Consider the following 19757-nt stretch of genomic DNA (forward strand, 5'->3'; position numbering starts at 1 on the left):
TAATTGGGATTATGGCAGCATTATAAAATAGATGTATGGTTTTAATGTTCAATCCCCAGTCTTTTCTGGTAATTTGTAGCAGCATTGCTTAAAACTATTAACTTTGACCGACAGATGTTGAATATGCTCAGTAAAGGAAAAACGGTCGTCGGTGATGAGTCCTAAAAATTTGGTGCTTCGGACAAGTGGAAGTGATTTCTTGTCAAGTTTTACAACTGGTGGTCTGCGATAGTCTAATTTGTGTTTTGGTGGAGTAAGCATACAAGAAGCCCGCCGATATGTTCACAGCCTACATCCATTACCGGAAGGCCTTCGACTCCGTTCCTCATAGCTGGCTAATAGAGCCGCTGAAAATCTACAAAGTCAATCCGATAGTGACAAACTTTCTAGAAGAAACGATGGCGAAATGGAGTACCACCATTAAGGTCGAAAACATCACAACCAGGCCAATCCCCATCAGGAGAGGAATCTTTTGGGGAGATGCCCTGAGTCCATTGTGGTTCTGTCTAGCACTTAACCCGCTATCTGCCATGCTCAACAGTAGCAAGTACAGATATAACCTCAAAGAAGGAAGGAAGAACCTGTACACCCTCACCCACCTGATGTATATGGATGACATCAAGCTCTACGCTGGAACCGAGAAGCACCTCCAGATCACCTACGAATTCAGCAAGGATATTAGGATGGAATCTGGTATAGAGAAATGCAAGACCCACGGATTGTGTCCTGGAGTAGCCATGATTGCGTCATTGAGTAAGCAGGGAAAATTAATCAACCGAAACTACCAGCTGCAGAGTTGTAAAGAGATCGAAGCCATGACAGACGGATAGGCCTACAAATACTTGTGTATGATGCAGGCTCAGCAGTTACAGCACAAGGAAATTAAGGCCTGCCTGACTGAAAAATACCATAAGAGACTCAGAAGCCTGCTGAAAGCAAAGCTGAACGGAGGAAACAGAGTTAAAGCCATAAACACCTATGCAGTCCCAGTGCTAATTTACTCCTTCGGGGTCATAGATAGGACTAACACCGAGCTGGAGGATATCATGAGAAAGACAAGAACAATGTTGACCAAGAGCCACCAACACCACCCGAGGGCTGCCTTGGAGAGACTGACAGTTCCCCGGGAAGAAGAAGGAAGGGGTCGGATAGACCTCATTGAGCAAGCAACAGAAGACAGCGATAGTTAACCTGAAGGATTACTTGCAGAAACACACAGCAGCACTCCACCAGGCCATAAGGTAGATAGACAAGCGGTATACCCCACTCAACCTAAGCGAGGAGTCCCCCCCCCAACCAGGAAGTACAAATATAACTAGAAAGATGGGCAGACAAGACACTCCATGGCATACAAATCCTTGGCAAAGGATGCAAAGAAAAACAGAAAGGAGTTCTTTACATACTTGAACTCGAGAAGGAAAGGGATGAATCAGATTGGTCCACTGGATATTGATGGTTCAACAGTTGAGGATCCTGCTCAGGTGGCTAACAATCTAAACGAGTATTTTGCATCTACATTCACGCATGAGGAGTTATTCAGGAAGGAGAATGATGTAGGTAAAGTAAACATTCGCAGTGAGCTGGATGATTTTGTAATAACTGAGAGGAAAGTGGAGGAGAGATTGTTGAGGATAAACATAAAAAAGGCACCTGGGGTGGATGGGATCTATCCAGTTATATTAAAGGAGGCAGCAAAGGAAGTATGCAAACCCCTAGCCATAATTATGAGAGCTTCTTTGGACTCAGGGGAGGTACCCATAGACTGGAGATGTGCAAATGTAACCCCAATTCACAAAGGAGGATCAAAGGCTGACACAAGTAATTATAGACCTGTTAGTTTAACTTCTGTTCCAGGTAAATTAATGGAGGCACTGGTTAAAGAAGCACTGCAGGATCATCTAGACAAGAATTCAGTTATAGCTCAGACGCAGCATGGTTTTGTTAAGGGCAGGTCTTGCCTGACCAATTTGATTGGATACTATGATGTAGTCACAAAAGAACTGGATGCAGGGAATAACTTTGATATTATATATTTGGATCTTAGGAAGGCTTTTGATACTGTTGCACATGGAAGACTGCTGCACAAATTGGAGCAGTGTGGCATTGGAGGCAATTTGCTGCTATGGATAAGGGGATGGTTGAGTGGCAGAAGACAGAGAGTGGTAATCAATGGACACTGCTCAACGTGGACTAATGTTATTAGTGGAGTTCCTCAAGGTTCAGTGTTGGGTCCATTGTTGTTTTCGGTGTTTATGAATGATATTGATGATGGGATATCAAGTTTAATGTCTAAGTTTGCAGATGATACAAAGGTTGGCAAGGTCGTTAAGGACACTACTGACGCTATGCTGCTGCAACAGGATCTGGAAAGGTTGAACAGATGGGCTGAGAGGTGGCAAATGAAGTTTAACATTGACAAATGTAAAGTACTACATATGGGTAACAGTAACCCCAGAGCAATGTATCAACTCTGCGGTACTACACTGACAGTGGTGGAGAATGAAAAGGACCTGGGGGTAATTGTGCAGGCAGATATGAAGTTCTCTGAGCAGTGCAGACGAGCTGCAAGAGTAGCTCATGGTGTCTTGTCAATGATATACAGGAATTTTTCTAGCAGGGATAAGGAGGTGATTATTCCCTTGTATAAGGCAATGGTTACGCCACATCTTGAGTACTGTATACAGGTCTGGAGGCCTCATTTCAAGAAGGATGTAGAGCTGCTGGAACGGGTACAGAGAAGGGCAACAAGATTAGTAAATGGAACAAAGGGTTGCTCTTACGAAGAAAGGCTTAAGTTTTGCAAATTACAGAGTCTGGAGACTAGGCACCGGCGAGGTGATCTGATAGAGGTGTATAAGGCTTTGAATGGTTTTAGCATGCTCAATGCCAATGGGATTCTTCATCTTTCTCAGAATAATCACCTCAGAGGGCATAAATTCAAATTGAGGAAGGACGGATGTCGGATAGATGTGCGGAAATTTGCCTTTGGCCAGCGGGTGGTTGGTTGGTGGAACCGACTTCCATCACCTGTTGTTGAAGTTGATAGCCTAAACAAATTTAAAGCTCAACTGGACAGGTATTTCGAACGATCGGAGGGGTGAAATGGGAGAGGGTTTTTTTTTTTTTTTTTTTTGGCTGATGCTGAATAAGCTTGCTTTCTTGCATCATATGCCTCTACTAATGCTAATGATCTCCGTCAGCGTCACATAGATAAACTTGCTTTCAATGCATGGCTCACGAGCGGAACGCTCTTCCCCGAGACTGGAGGATTCATGATCGCCATCCAAGATCCGGTAATCAACACCAGAAACTATAGAAAATACATCGCCAAAGAGCCCGGAGTGTTAGATGACACATGTCGACCATTCAACCTGGCCTCAGAAAAGATCCAACACATCACCGCAGGATGCAAGGTGATCTCCTAGACTGAGTACACTCATAGACACGACCAGTTAGCCAGGATAATACATCAGAAGCTATCAAGGAAATACCAGTTGATCAAAGAAAGTGTACCGTACTACAAGTACGAACCCCAGGCAGTACTAGAAACCCCAATCCACAAGCTGCACTGGGACCGCGCCATAATAACGGATAGGATAATCCCGCACAACAGGCCGGACATAACCCTTGTGGACAAGAAGGAAAAGGCTACCTATCTGATTGACATAGCGGTACCCAACACGGGCAACCTGCAGAAAACCCATAGGGAAAAAAAATCAGGAAATACACGAACCTAAGACAGGAGATCAAAGAGATGTGGCATATGCAACATGTAACGACCATCTCGATCATCGTGTCAACCACAGGTATGGTGCCAAAGACCCTACATACCAGCCTATCAGCAATAGGTCTCCCAGCGAACACCTACAATGAACTCCAGAAAGTCACAATCCTGAACACATGTAGGATTGTCAGAGAGTTCCTCGACCAACAGTAACCTCAGATATAACAACAACCACCCTGTGTACTGTACTTGGTAGCAATACCCGTCACGAGGTGGAACCCCCAATCAGGGAGAAATAATATAAGAGCAGCAATAATAATAATAATAATAATAATAATAACTGCATCTTTTGGGAGAGTAAAGATAAATTGCACTCTACGCAGATAGATTTCAATGTATTTTCTCATTAATTTCCACCTCCACTAATATTTTTGTTTTTGTTTTATTTGCAAAAAAATCTGACTTGTTAGGAAAACTTTCAAATAACATCATTTTCTTCACACTGGACTAAGGTCCAATGTGCAAAGAATGACTGTAAATTAAATTAAGGCAAACAAAGAAATCACGGGAAGAATTTTTATCCTCCTTTTGTTCCTTTTCTTTTTTTACGATGTTGCTGAATAATCAGTCTCAAGCGAGAGTCAAACTGGGATTTTTCGTCCAGCAGACAATCCAGAATACACACAATTTTCATACACTTATACGAAGTCTCTTAGGCTTATATGCTTTGGCTCTCTCTCTACACGCTTTACACATTCGCTTAATATTTTTATCAACTGCATTTCTTGGGCGAATCGCCATCTGGTGTCTGAAACATATTATTATATGGCGAGTTGTGTCTTCTGAGTGTTGTGAATTACTGACTTTTGGAGTTAATAGGAAATGGAAGTAATAGAAAAAAAATATTTGTTGAATAATTTACGATGATCGTGTTTTAAGCAATTATTATTCTTTGGTTATTTTGAAATCGTTTTCAGCGATTAAGTGATACCAAGAAACCTTAGTTTAGTAAGGTTATTTGGGCAGAAAATGGCGGAAAGATTTTCCAGATTTCACGAAGATCGGGATTATCAAGTAAGTGTGATATGAGAATATCTTTTATCTATAGTTCACAGCAGTAGTAACGTGGATTTACTTATAACTATTGCGAGTAGCTTTGGGGTTTTAGAAATGCTTCCACTTAGCATTACCTTAAACGAAGTGCTTTATTTCTTCCGTGATGTTAATCGTATATGCATTTTACTTTGGTATTTACTGTATCGGCGTGTATTGTATGAATTAAATGCTTTCACATGTTCTGATATAAGAATAACCCACTTCTGAGATAACCCAAATATTTTTTTATACATATTAACAATATGCCGAACTAACAAAGACTAAAAATTGTAGTTAAACAAATGCTTCAGTGCTGGTGGCAAGTATTGTGTGTGTTGGGGTAGGAGGAGAAATAAGTAAAAATATTAGTTGGATGAAGGATGGTATTCTCTTCTGAGTTAGAAATAGAGGAATGAAATAAGTAATTTTGGGTTGAATTGGCGAATGGAACAAGGCTGTTGGAGAATTAAATGGCCACTTACTGTGGAATTCTCCCCATTCAGATAGCAGTCATGTTTCATCATGCATAAGTCTGATGAAATCACTGCTAAGATCAAGGATTCGTCCAGTTTTTTTTCAGATAGGTAGCAGGATGATGATCCTTGAGGAGTGGTTAGATCAAGAACAGAAACAGATGCTGTTGTATATTTTACAAGAATAAAAAAAGAAAGAGACTTTTTTTTTTTTTTTAAAGGTTCCATGGTATAATAAACCTGGATATAATTTTCCTTCCTTTCTCTTGATTTTAGTTTTGGGAAAGGCATGATGGCAACTTCAGGCATTATTTATGGTGCACCTTGTTTACTTCACAGAAACTATTCCTGGTGGAGGTGATGTTTGTTTATATCATACTTAACTTGAAGCTTAGAAAGGCTGCATGTTACAACTCTAATGTATGGTCATTTGTTCTTTTTAATAGTATGCAAGAACGGTTGAAGATGATAAAAAAAAAATAGGCTGTGTACATGATGCATTTTCAATTTACATGTTAACGATTGCTTCATAAACACTACAAAAAAAAATAAATAAATAAAAATCAATGTTATATACCAAAATATTGAAGATACCTCCAAAAATGTTTGGTGTTATGATACTACCAAACCTCAAGGAACCTAGGCCCACTCCATTATGAATGAGGCCTAGGGTTCCTCGTTTATAATTTAAAACTGAAGAAAATAGATTTAAAGCCATGGACCCCTTACAAAATGGTGTCAAGAAAAAGAGGGAAAGCAGTGACATATGGCTCGTAACTCCGCCCACTCACTGTTCCCCCCCCACCTCCCTTCTTCTTCTTCTCAATGACTGAACGTGACATAATAGTAGGTTTGAGCTGAAAAACAAACAACAAAATTAACAGCAAAATGGCAATTTTTTCGGAGCAGCAAGTAACAGAAATGCAATATATTCGGGGAAGACAAAGTGTCACGTAACATAACAATATATTAGTTAAAATGAAAGAAAATTAACACAAAAACCAATTTTTTTTTAAAAACAAGAAAAAAAAAAGTATTACCACGTGCGGCCGATGACCGGTTTTTGCTTGAACCCCTCCTGAGGTGTGGCTATTAAATAATGAGACTGGTGCTCAGCCAATACACACTAATTGCCAACTATGAACAAAGGCATAGCAGTTGACCTTTAAAGTTAAAGGTCAAAAAGTTAAACTTTTTTCCCTGGTTATCTGCCAAGTCATGTTCTAGCACACTCATTCATTTTAGCCCAAGACAGGTTTTCATTACCTTGCATTTTTGCAGTTTGCAGGTAAAATGACAGACAAAAGAATCAAACAAATCGACCTCAGATTTTTAATAAAACTAAAGAAAACATCAACTGAAAGTTAGCATTAGTAGAGGCATATGATGCAAGAAAGCAAGCTTATATAGCATCAGCCAAAAAAAAAAAAAAAAAATTGTTTTGTACCCATACACGTGAAAGATGTTTTATGTGTAAACATCTTTGACGACACCTACAAAATTTCAAACAGCTAAAACCAAAAACCATGAATGATTTAATTTATGCTCACTCCTGCTACTTACTCTACCGAATCAATGTTTGGACGAGATTAGGCCAATAGCCTAATTACCATTTGATAGTAGCCATTTGTTGAATCATATGATTGCAACAATACAAGTATTTGTTTACAATCATACTATCATGTTGGATCATGTTACTTTGTCATGTTTTGTCGCGAATTATTAAACACATGCAGAGCAAACGAGATCTGCAAGAAATGACAGTATCCGTGCATAATGTGCTATCGAAACTATGACTTGGCTTAGGATATCAATGTGTATAAGGGTGAGATGGTAACACTGCACATTCTGTTTCGTAATGAGGAAACAGAGATACTGTCAGATGAAAGATGTCAAGATCTACAATGACAATCAAGAACTCATACTAGATGATAAATTGTATGAATCGGAATTGGACATTTGCAAAACGATTGAAATATGTAAGACGATGTGTCAAGTCAATGACGACGGTGACACTGGCGAAGCATGCATTAATAACCTGCATAGCCTTGTACCACGACTGCGTTACAAGGCGAGAAGAAGACCCCTTTCAAAACTTTTACAATTATCCAAGCAGCGAGATGAATGTGGAACCAAAGCTCGCCAAGCTAAACCGACTCAGCCTAACTGCAAAGAAATGCAAAAACTTGATGACTACAAGGACTTCTGCAACTTAATGAGAATGGCCAATAACAAGCAAAAGATTCTACTTGTACATGTAATTTTGGAGTCTGTTATCTCCCAATCGTGAACCGATTCAAATATTCTTGACTGGCTCAGCTGTTGCAGAAAAACATTTATGATTTCCCTCTTGATAGAAATATACAAACTGCTTCAGTAATACATATGTGTACTGTAACACCTACATTACATGCACTGGTAAGGCTGAAGCACTTGTAATGTAACGACCTTGAATGTGCTCAGAGCTGGCATAAATCAGCTCTGAGCACATCCAAGGTCACTGCCTCAAGATATCCATTTCAAAAGGTTTCTGCCACAAGGAGTGGCAATTGTTAGCCCAAAGCCACCTAAGTTGTATGCCCTGAATCATAAGTGTTTTTCCGCAACCATCTGGTTTATTCCTGCTCCAACTAAGTCCAGTATCACCTCCCATGATCTTTTGCACGACCCTCTCTCTCTCTCTCTCTCTCTCTCTCTCTCTCTCTCTCCTGAATTCCATTCTTTTTGCCTTTCCATGATGCTTTGCACTGGTCAAACCATGCTATTTATTTTAAATTTGCAAGGTATCCATTTCTCTGGTTACTAAAAGGTTTCTGCCACGGGTGGCGATGGTTAGCCCAAAACACCTAATTGGCATGCCCCGAATCATAAAATTTTATCCACAACCAGCTGGTTTATGCCAGCTCTGAGCGCATCCAATATCACCTCCCATATTCTTTGTGCAATCTCCTCTCCCAACTCCATTTTTCTTTGTTATTAAATGGAAATGACGTCATTTCTGTCTCAAAATCGTGACAAATCGATTTTACTGCTTTCCGAAATTTAGTAGGTGCCACCAAAGATGTTTACACATCAAACATCTTCCCATTTCACCCATCCATTCACTCCAAATGTTTGTCTAGTTCTGTCTTGAACTTATTTAAGTTGTTGACCTCCACTACAACAGATGGAAGTTTTTCCAACTATCAACTGCCCACTGGCTAAAGGCAAAAAGTTGAGTTGTCAAGTTTATGGGGAAAAGATATTATATCAAGAGCTCATGTTTGAATGACATTAAACATTTTTCGAAGGAAGAGAGAATGTGGAAGACAGTGAACGACCAGGCCATCCAGTATCCATGAAAACTGATGAAAATGTCTACCAGGTAAGTACATTGATTAGAAGTGATTTTCATTTAAATGTTAGAATGGTTGCATTAGAACTCAATATGCCAAACTCAATATGGACAAAGAAATAGACAAATTTAAACTGAAAATTTAGGCATGAGAAAAACATGTGCCAAAAGGTTTGAATGAAGATCAAAGAATAAGAAGACTCCAAGTTTGTGAAGATATTTTGAAAAAAATCAATCTCTCTCTCTCTCTCTCTCTCTCTCTCTCTCTCTCTCTCTCTCTCTCTCTCTCTCTCTCTCTCTCTCTCTCTCTCTCTCTCTCTCTCTCTCTCTCAGGGTAACTCGGGATTTTTTTTTTTTTTTTTGGCTGGTGCAGCATAAGCCTCAAGCTTCCTTGCACCATATATCTAATAATAATAATAATACTGTAATTACTTGCAATGAAAGTTGGTGTTCCAATATAGCCCAGGAACTAAAAGACTGCAGTGGAAGACAAAACAATCCTCCAGACTGACGTGGGCAAGAATGTCAAAATCAAAAATGAAAACCATGCTTCTAGTTTTCTTCGATATTAAAGGATTTATTATGAATACATCCCACCAAATGAGACATACTGCATTGAAGTTCCGACGAGGCTGCATGAAAATTTTTGAAGCAATTGTGGAAGGATGGTTGGATGCTCCAGCACACAACGTCCTCTGTGTTCAATAGTTCCTGGTCCAAAAACAAATCCCTGTGTGTGAATGTGCAGTCTACATGCCTAGCTCCTTTTTTGCTAAACTGAAAAGTGTACTTAAGGGAATTCCATTTCCAGTCCATATTCAGAAAAATTCTTACAGAAGATTACTTACAGAAATATTTCTGTGCATGGAAGAAACGTATAGAACATTGTGTACAAACCAAAGGCTTACAAGTTATCCTCTTCAAAGTTATTTTGAAGAGGATGAGGATAACTTGTAAGGTATGAAATATTTTATTATGTTTATTTTATTGTAAGAGTCTTGTTATTTTATAGCCCTAACTTGTGTACTTGAATACATTAATTTCAAAGAAATAAATAAAAAATGTTTCATACCTGGATTAGTGTGATGGTTTGTCCATATTTCATTTAAAAAATGCCCCTTAAAAAAAAAAAGTGCCCCACTTCAAAAAAAAAATTGTGCCTCCAGGGGCACACCCCTACACTTTAGGAATTTCTCCATTAGACACTATATGTTCCTTATGGTGGTGCTAGATAGAAATGTTATGAGAAGTTGGTTGCTGTATGAGCTGCAGTGTATTGGGATTTTGTAAAACATTCTGAAGTGGCTAAAAGACTTGGGGGGGGGACTTTATATGTGCTAATTCTTCTGAGTTGGCCAGTGTTCTTTAAGTTTTGCTGGTGGAGCCACTCTTGTTTTTGATCTTTGAAGAATTGCAATTACATTTTAATTCTGCCAAATGTAAAGTTCTAAATTTAGGAAATAATAGCTTGTACAGTTTAGGGGTATCGTATCTTTCAAGAGCACGATGCTATACAAGCAGTAGCAAAGTCAAATGATGATGATGACTGTTTCAAAGTGGAAATTGCAGGGTAATGGAAATTCTTCTATAATCAGCATCTGAGGGAGTGAAGAAGTTCCTCAATACACTCATGAGTCAAAACATTGACCCCCCCATCTCCACAGGCGCCTCCGTAGCCAGGTGGGCAGGAGCAGCAGTGCGTAGCACACGCTTCTTGATTAGGCCGGGGTTCGAGCCCGTGCCCACCAAATACGGAGGATGCGGAAAGGTCAGGAAATGACCACCGCATATCCCCGAAGCAATATGGTCTTAGTTGCTAATGCTCCTAAAAACCAAATAATAATAATAATAATAAATACCCAACTCCACAAGTGGACACATCACGTAGGAGTGATGCCATGGACCAACACAGCATATATCGCACATCGTATGGAAAAGTGACTACTCAAAAATTGTCGAATTCGAGTTAATATCATAGGAGAATGCACTAGCGTGGACTCCACATCTTGGAAAAAATGACATATTTTTAACTCCAATTTTGAGCCAGTAGAATACAATTGTGTCACTTTTCTACTAATCAGGTATCACCACTGGTCACAGTAGAAAAGTGACACACCAGAGTTGTAACAGGCAAGGCTATATTTGATGCACTGGTAAAATGACATTTTTTTAATTGTGACTGAGTGACAGGGGTGATATTTCCTTATTCTATTACAAATATAAATTAAACTGCTATAACTTTACAATTTCAGAACTTAAAAGTGATAAATTACAGTGTTGCTTCTGGCATGAGGGTCAAGATAACTGGGGGCCATAAAAATAGACACTTGTGTTTACAAATATTTAGAAGAGACTGCCAGATCCATGAACAGTACTGATCTTGAGATTACCTTCTACTCAGACAACTGCAGTGGACAACAGAAGAATAAATTCACTGTTGCCATGTGCATACTGTATCTACATTGAGTATTAAGTCTGCAACTCACATGTTCCTAATTACAGGACATATGCAAAATTAAAGAGATAATGTGCATTCCGTGATAGAAAAATTCACAAAGAAAGCATTAAAATCCTGACTAATTTATATTCCTTGGCATTATGTTACATGAATACGTGCAGCAAAGAAATGAGGGAATCCATATAGAGTAGCTGAAATGACCCATGACCATTTCATCAATTTTAAAAATGTTTGTCAGCATTATGGGAACTCGGAAGATAATGAAAATGTAAAGTTAGGCGAAATAAAGATACCGAAGGTTTTAAAATGTAGTCCCAGCGCATTCCTCATAAAAACATCGTACAAGCAAGAGGACTTAAAAAAAAATTGTGACTAACAAGAGACATCAGTCGTCGCAGGGTAAAACTATCAAATTGAAATCAGCCTACACCAAGAAGATACAAGTTTCAGATTTTAAAAAAAAATCAGATATCTTGGACCTGCTTTAAACAAATCATATCCCTAAAAGCTGCAAACCATTTTATGTTTCGGCATTCAAACCTTAAACCTTATTTTGATTAATAAGAGAATTATTGAATTTTTTAAATTAAAATCACATTTTTTGTTTGTTTTTGTTAATTACATTGTTAATTTCAAAATATATTTTTGTTAATTAACCAAATACACTATTTTTGTCTAAAGTATTTCAAAATGTTAATTTTTCGGTACCTTTCATATATTAAAAGTGTCAAGTGAAAAAAAAATCATAAAAAAATAAATAAGAAAAGTGACACAACTCAAAGTCATGGTATAGCCTCTATGGTAGTCATGGTAACACAAATTTGAAATTAATATTTATAAAATCTGTTAGAAAGGTTTATTGTACTTTATCATGCTGGTAATTTTTTTCTAATTTATCATTAACCCCACAATTAAGATGAAACCTTATATGATTTCTTTGTTTTTGCTTTCTGAAAAATCACATTTTTTGAGTTGTGTCACTTTTCCATACGATGTGTGATATAGTGATGGAATGAATGGTGCCTGTCATTTCATCAGTATGAAGCCTGTGCAATGGGAGAAAGGGAAGGACCTGTCAGAGTTTGGATGGGAAATGATTTGTGGAAGGGAGACCAGCATCTCTCTCTCTTTCACAATTCTGTTAGACCACGCTTGGAATACTTACTGTGTTCAAGTATGTATGGTGACTGCACCTTAAGAAAGACATTGAGCTTCTTGAAAGGGTCCAAAGGTGAGTAACTCACCTGGTGAGATCGGCAAAAGGGTGTCCATGTGAGGAAAAACTTCGAATATGTGGGTTGCAGAGCTTGGAAACTAGCCACCTTAAAGGAGACTGGATTGGGGTGTTTAAGCTGAGAGACATGGTAAAATGAATGAGGATGAAATCTTAATAGTTATAAATGATTCTAGAACTAGGGGCCATAAATTCAAGTTATGGGGGAGATGGTTAGACTTGATTGCAGAAAGTTTTATTTTAGCCAGTGAGTTATAAATTTACTGGAATAAGTTACCTACATGGGTGGTAGAGGCTGACAGTTGGGAAATTCTAAGGTCAGCTGGATAATTACGTACAGGAGGAAGAAAATGCATAGGTTGTCTATTTTCTTTTATTCATTATTTTTTTAAATTTTCTTCTTCAAACATTATTATTTTATTCTTCTTTTTTTTTCCTTTTTTTTTTTTTTTTTTTGACTGGTGCCGCATAAGCCATAGACTTCCTTGCACCTTGTGGCCATTGCTAATACTAATCTCAACAACTGTAAGCATTGTTAGCTGTTCGAGAGCCACTGAATTGACAGTGTGGTTGGAATCATCTGAAGAGGGACACACAACTACCCAACATGCCGGGAGCCACTGCAGCTTATGAATCAATAGACACACACATACATACTGGTTGACAGTCAAGACAAAAAACAGTTGGCACATGCTGCCTAGACCAACAGAAGGTTCATGTTCCCTCAATTAATAGTAGTCTACAACCAGGGCACACTGAGAAATGTCCAAGAACACCATTCAGCAGACACACAGATAGGCCTACAGAGTGGGTGACCTGTCCCTGTGCCTATGTTGACAGATCATCATTGACATCTTCACCTGCAGTGGGCATGAGAATACCATTCCTGTATATATGATGACTGGAAAAGAGTTGCTTGATCTGATGAATCAAGGTTCCAGCTCCATCTTACCAGTAGATAGGTGGGCAGGTGAATAGCTGCAACCAGACTAAACAGGTGGATGAAAACATGCCAGTGGCAGCAGTATCATGGCCTGTAGGATGTTTCATGAACATCACTTGGTACCCTCATCACCATTGGACACAGTCTCACTGCCATATCCTACCTTGGCATTGTTTTGGACAAAGTTTTGTCCTATGTGGTGACTGTGTATCCAGATGGCACTGGATATATGGTCTCAATGCAGGCCTGTGTCACAAGGTCTGCATTGTGAAGGAGTGGTTCAAGGATCATGTCCAAGCATTTTGTGTGCTCTCCTGGCTATCAAATTCTACATAAATCCCATCAAACATTTATGGGGCACAGCGGAACACAGCATTCACCAGTCCAATCCACCTTGCTCCATTACTAAGCTCATAGACATCCTTTCTTATAGGGAGAGGAGGGTTTTAATTATGTTATGCAAGCCAGTGGAGAGATTACATTTGTAATATGTTCAGGTCTGGCAGCTACTTATAAGAAAGACTGAGCTTCTTGAAAGGGTTAGTCAGTTTTTTGAGCTAACTTGTATAGATGAGAATAACAGTGGAATGTCCATATTAGCCATATAGTTCAGCAAAGCTACAGTTTTTGCTTCATTAGCTAAAAAAAAAAGAATAAATAATTAAATAAAAAATAATAAAATATAAAAATATATAAAAAATAAATAATAAAAAAGTTTCCCCTTACATAGATAATTATCCATCTGACCTTTGAATTTCCATAAGCTGAAGACCTCAACTATCCACAGATATAACTAACTTTAGTAATCAAATATATAGATCTATTGGAATGAAAATGTTAAAACATTCCCATGTGGTGTAGGGAAGGGCAGTGAGATTAGTGATGAGAGAAAAAGGGACACTCTTCCCAAGAAGAGCTTCATTTGCATTTCAGCATCTGGAACTTAGGCACCTGCAAGGATATCTGGTTGGGTTGTTTAGGGCTTTAAATGGATTGAGTAAGTTGAATGTTGATAGTTTTCTTCCTCTTCTTCTTCTTGCTTAGACAACACATATAAGAGGACAAATTTAAATTGAGAAAGGATAATTGAGGATAGATGTTCAGAAATTTGCTTTCAGCCAATGGGTAGTTGATTGTTTGAGCAGACTGCCATATGGTGTTGTGGAAATGAGTAGTTTGAATAAATTTAAGGAAGAACTAGAGTAATTATTAGAGGGGGATTAGACAAGTGATGTGGGAACTATATATTTTTTTTTTTTGACGCATATACGCTTGCTTACTTGCACCTTTTGCCATTATCTCCTTATTAATTAATTTCTAAGATTATAACTTTATACAGTGCTTAATAATGCAGTTTTATATTCTTTGAACTTAGCCATTCAGTTTAATTACAACTGTATAATATTTATTACTCTCCTCCCACTTTTTTTAACTTTGTTTTAAGTCTCCTTTCCTCTCTTTATTTTTTTCCATAAAATTTGTGCGGTAAAAAGAAATTCATAGATTAAATGTAGAAATGTATGTGATGATCATGAAGTGCTAGCAAAATGAATATTAAGATTCATTAAAATCTCTGACTTAGAGATTTTTAATTATAGCTTTTTTATTATTATTTGCTTGTAGGGGAAAAATATTGATACATATGATGATGGACTGCTAGAATTGGAGCAGTCTTCCATGTTACAGCCAATATCAGAGGTAAGATATTTTACATATACCTGTGTACACTGATCTCTGTATAGCAGTAGTTCTCTACTGCTTGCATAACATAATTAAAACCCCCCTCTCCCTATAAGAAAGGATGAGCTTAGTAATGGAGCAAGGTAGTGGATTGGACTGGTGAATGCTGTGTTCCACTGTGCCCCACAAATGTTTGATGGGATTTATGTAGAATTAGAAGTTTATAGCAGTAGTTCTCTACCTATTGTCATAATGTAGTGCATTATTCTTATGAACAGCACACTATACTATAGTCCACTGGGATATGGAACTTAATTGTGACCTATGAACTTATTACAGATTTTTGGTGACACCTTTTCCATTTCTTTGTAACCCATTGGTGTGTTATGACACATTGTTCGAGAACTGCTGGTTTGTAAGGATGTTTCATTATATTTTAGCAAGTTTTTATTATTATTTTTAAAGGACTTTTTTTTTTATTTCATCTGAAACTAAATATATACCCTTCGCACATATGTATATTTTATATGATTATCATTACCTTACCCATAAAATTGACTGATCATTTGAATTTTGGTCAATGAGAAAGTTTCTCCATCTCATGACTGTTACAAGCTCATTAAGAATATTTTATGCATTAAAAGATTGTGGACTAGAAGAGGGAAGATATTACTAGGAATTAAAACAAAGGTCCCAAAACCTAAAAAGAAAAAATGTATTAATGAAGATGAAGTATTTGAAGGACATTAGCTCAGAAGGCTGTTGCTACTCTAGGGAGAAAAGTGAATTGTAACTGAATGTCCTGCAGGCATAACATCAACAGGAATTTGTTGCATGCAATGAATTCTGCAAAAATTGCCAGTTATTTTGTAAAAGCAAAGTTCATCACTCAATGATTGATGTACGTGCTAGAGACAAAGATGAAGAAAGTTACCTTTGGTCACAGACATTCAATTTGCAGATTTTGAAGTGTGATGATAGCATTTTAACATCACCAAGATTGAGCAATCAAGAAATATGTGATGCTAACGTAAAGGAGAAGGAACAGAAGAATTCTGAGAGTGAAGTAGATGAGGAACACCAATTCCTGCATTTGAAGAAGCAGTTGTTGACTTTGAGGCTGTCTGAAGATATGTGTGCTTTTTCAACCCTGATGGTGAGATAGTCTGAATTTGACTTAATCAACTAGAAAGGGAATTTTTCTTTCAACAGACATGTCCAACAAAGCAGACATCTCCCCTGAATTATTTAAAAAAGTAGTATTTCTGGTATTTGTGACAGCAGTTTCCTTTTGCATTTACACTTTAAGAAAACTGTAAAGTGAAGTGAATTAAGAATGAAGAAAAAGAAACTATTCTATTGCATGGAACACTGTATTTCAAAATAGCACAGGCGCCTCCGTAGCCAGGTGGGAAGGAGCAGCAGTGCGTAGCACACGCTTCTTGATTAGACCGGGGTTCGAGCCCGTCACCACCAAATACGGAGGATGCGGAAAGGTCATTCAGGGAATGACCACCGCATATCCCGGAGCAATATGGCCTTAGTTGCTAATGCTCCTAAAAACCAAATAACAACAACAACATCAAAATAGCATATTTTTTGTTATTTGAGGAACTGTGCTATTCAAAGTTTTGCTAGATTAAAGAAAATATTTGTAATTGACAGTAGTGTTTTATTTTCTCTTCCAGTTTTTTTATGACCAAAATTTAAGAACTTTCGTGATTTAAAGTTTAGAAATCTTGTCCTGAATGCACACCTTAAATTGGGTTTCTGTTATGTTCACATTTTCTTCAGTGATTTACATTTCATGAAGTCCCCATTATGATTTAATACTTAATAATAAATTAAGTTTATTACTAAATTAATTTAGCATTAATTAATAATTAATGTTAAAATGTACTGCATTTGGTTAGCACTAATCCCAGAGTAACATACCATTTGGGCAGTACCAAACTCAAGGTAGTTGTGAATGAAAGAGATTTTCAGACTCTACAGTCACCTAAAAATTATCCCTTTACATTTATCTGAAAATTTTCATTTCAGAATGTACAATTACCTCTAGGTAATTGTACATTCTGAAATGAAAATTTTTGAGAAGTGTAGATAGGCTACTAGGACTGCTCATAGGCTACTGTCAGTAATGGGACAGAGAGGTGATTTTTCCCATTATATATGCTTATTAGTATCCCCATGCTTAGCTGCAACAGTGAAGAAAAATATATACATATAAAAATTAACTTTAAAAAAATAAGAAGAAAGAAAATCAGTATAGCAAATACCGGTGGCTGCAAAACATTACCTACCACACATTACAGAAACATAATTTGAATATAAATGAAGAATATGCTAGCATGTAGCAAGCCAAGTAAGTGGCAAATTGAAAGTAAACCAGTACATAATTCAGAAAGAAACGGGAGGGGGGGCAAATCAAGATAGAGTATTTCAGAAGGAATATGCTCCTAAAATAATTTAGAAAAATTGCCAGTTAATAAAACTACCAAATAATATGAATTTAAAAAAATTCCAATTAATTCAAATTTACCAACTCCCCCACTGGGCGTGTTGCTAATATTTTATTTATTTATATTTTTGTTGCTAAAATTTTTTAGCAACTCCCCCACCCAATGGTGCTAGGTCCAAATTTGGTGAAATGTCACTATAAATGGAGAAGAAAATGAACCACAACAATATGACAAACAGGGTGAAACAAAAATAAAATGGACCGTCATTGTGCCCCAACTCATCAGAAGACCAAAACACAATGACCAGAGAAGCACAATGGAGTATATTCCTTCTGCAATGCCCTTTACCTCGATTTATTTCCCCTCTTTGTTTGTTTGCTTGTTGCTGAGTTAAGTACTTGTTTACCTTTTATCCACTGCTTATACTTGGCTTGCCATGCACTGGCATATTCTTCATTTATATTCATATTATATATATAGTATCTTATTAGTATTGGCTAAGAGTAGTGAGAACTAATAGACACACCTAGTTAAATTTATGGAATACACATAGGTAAATTTTTTATTGTTATAGAATATATATACATAAGATAATATAAAAAAAGATAAACTGCAGCCATTATCAATCCACTGGAGGATGGAAGCCTCCTCAACAATTCATGTTGAGGGATATGGACCATAATCTGCCAAGCTGGTCCAGTGTGGGTTGGCAGATTGACTATATTTAGCAGTCAGGGGTTTGAACCCCCTGTCTACTCAAAGAAATGTGCTACTGCTCTCCCGCTCCTGACCACTTGGCTATGGAGGCTGCCCTCCATAGCTGAGCATTAAGGTCAGCCAAGATAATACACCAAAAGGCGCCTCCATAGCCAGGTGGGAAGGAGCAGCAGTGCGTAGCACACGCTTCTTGATTAGACCAGGGTTCGAGCCCATCACCACCAAATACGGAGGATACGGAAAGGTCAGGGAATGACCACCGCATATCCCGGAGCAATATGGCCTTAGTTGCTAATGCTCCTAAAAACCAAATAACAAACAAACAAACATAATACACCAAATGCCAGATTGAAAGGAAAAACAGCGATGAAGAGTTCTCTGTTTCTGTGATAATCAATATGCAGTATGGTGTTAGAGATATATTAATAGGGCCTAAAAGGGTTAACGACTAGTAAAAGGTTATAATTTTATAAAAAAATTTATATATATATATTCTTTAAAATGTATGCATTACCAATATATTAATAGAGCTTAAATGTTACATACTAGTATAAGGTTTTAATTTTATAAAAATATTTTATATATATTGTAAAATGCATGCATAGTGCATATTAATTACCACTGACATGACAGAGGACGAATAAAAAAAATTCAAAGTTAAAAATCTGGAAGCTTTAAGTTGACATTCCATTTCTAAGCTAAAATCACATGTGGATATCATTATAGACGAAAAAGAAATGGAAGAGTGAATCCAGTGTAAGTGATCTCTAGGAAGACTGAAAGCTTGGAAAGTGGTAACCACTGTGTTGGCCATGGTAAAATGTTTATTATTTTGTATGAATATAGCCCAATATCTGAAATATTAAGTTAAGGCATAATGCAATCTAGCAATAATAAAGTAGTGGAAATGGTTGATTGGCTTAGAAAGAATCTGAACCTCATGAAGACATAGATATAGCGGTTTGTTTGGAAATAGTTTTTCCTCCATACTTGATAAATCTAATAATTTTGGAGCAGAATTTGCAAGTTATTATGCATGTGAATGTAAGTGAAGTGATGTATTATTAGAAATAGTTAAAAGAAGGAAATATAAATTATACAAAATACAAGTTAATGAAACATAAACCAAAGATTTTATTTTATTTTTAACTTTGGAATTTATCATATTTGTTCTCTGTTGGAGCAATAATAATCAGTGTGCACTATGCACACATTGTATAATACAGGTCAAAATGTTGTTGACAACTTTGACAGTTTATTTGAAAGTAAATACACATTTTTCTGTAAAAAAGAAGCTATCAAATGAAAGCATAAATATCAAAGTTTTTAACAGTTACCTTACAGTCCTTCAGTATAAGCCCCATGTGTGACCCTGCACACGTCAATGCGATAATCAAATTCATGTCACTTTCTCCAGCGTATTGTCACTGATTTGACTGATAACTGCAGTGATATGTTCTTGCAAAGTGACAGGTATGGGAAGCACAAACAAAATCTTTCACAAAACCCCTTAGATAAAAATCTAAGGGAGTGAGGTCTGTTGATCTTAGTGGCCAGTGAAGTAAATGTTTGTCATTAGCATTAGTAGAGGCACACAATGCAAGAAAGCAAGCTTATGCAGCATCAGCTAAGGAAAA

General features: G+C 37.3%; 1 protein-coding gene across 2 annotated transcripts in view; it reads left to right on the forward strand.

Annotated features, from left to right (window-relative positions):
- The first annotated feature begins 4600 nt into the window (after positions 1-4600).
- Positions 4601-19757, forward strand: part of LOC150080207 (uncharacterized) — a 441155-nt gene continuing 425998 nt past the window's right edge. For both annotated transcript variants that reach the window (XM_090382091.1, XM_090382092.1), the window contains exons 1-2: positions 4601-4798; positions 14885-14959. In XM_090382091.1, coding sequence (XP_090238217.1) covers positions 4754-4798; positions 14885-14959 — 120 coding nt within the window. In that variant the 5' untranslated portion in view covers positions 4601-4753. The remainder of the gene's footprint in view (positions 4799-14884; positions 14960-19757) is intronic.

This window comes from Mastigoproctus giganteus, chromosome 9 (genome assembly GCF_048544385.1).
Source record: "Mastigoproctus giganteus isolate SK-2022 chromosome 9, ASM4854438v1, whole genome shotgun sequence".
Lineage (NCBI taxonomy): Eukaryota > Metazoa > Arthropoda > Arachnida > Uropygi > Thelyphonidae > Mastigoproctus > Mastigoproctus giganteus.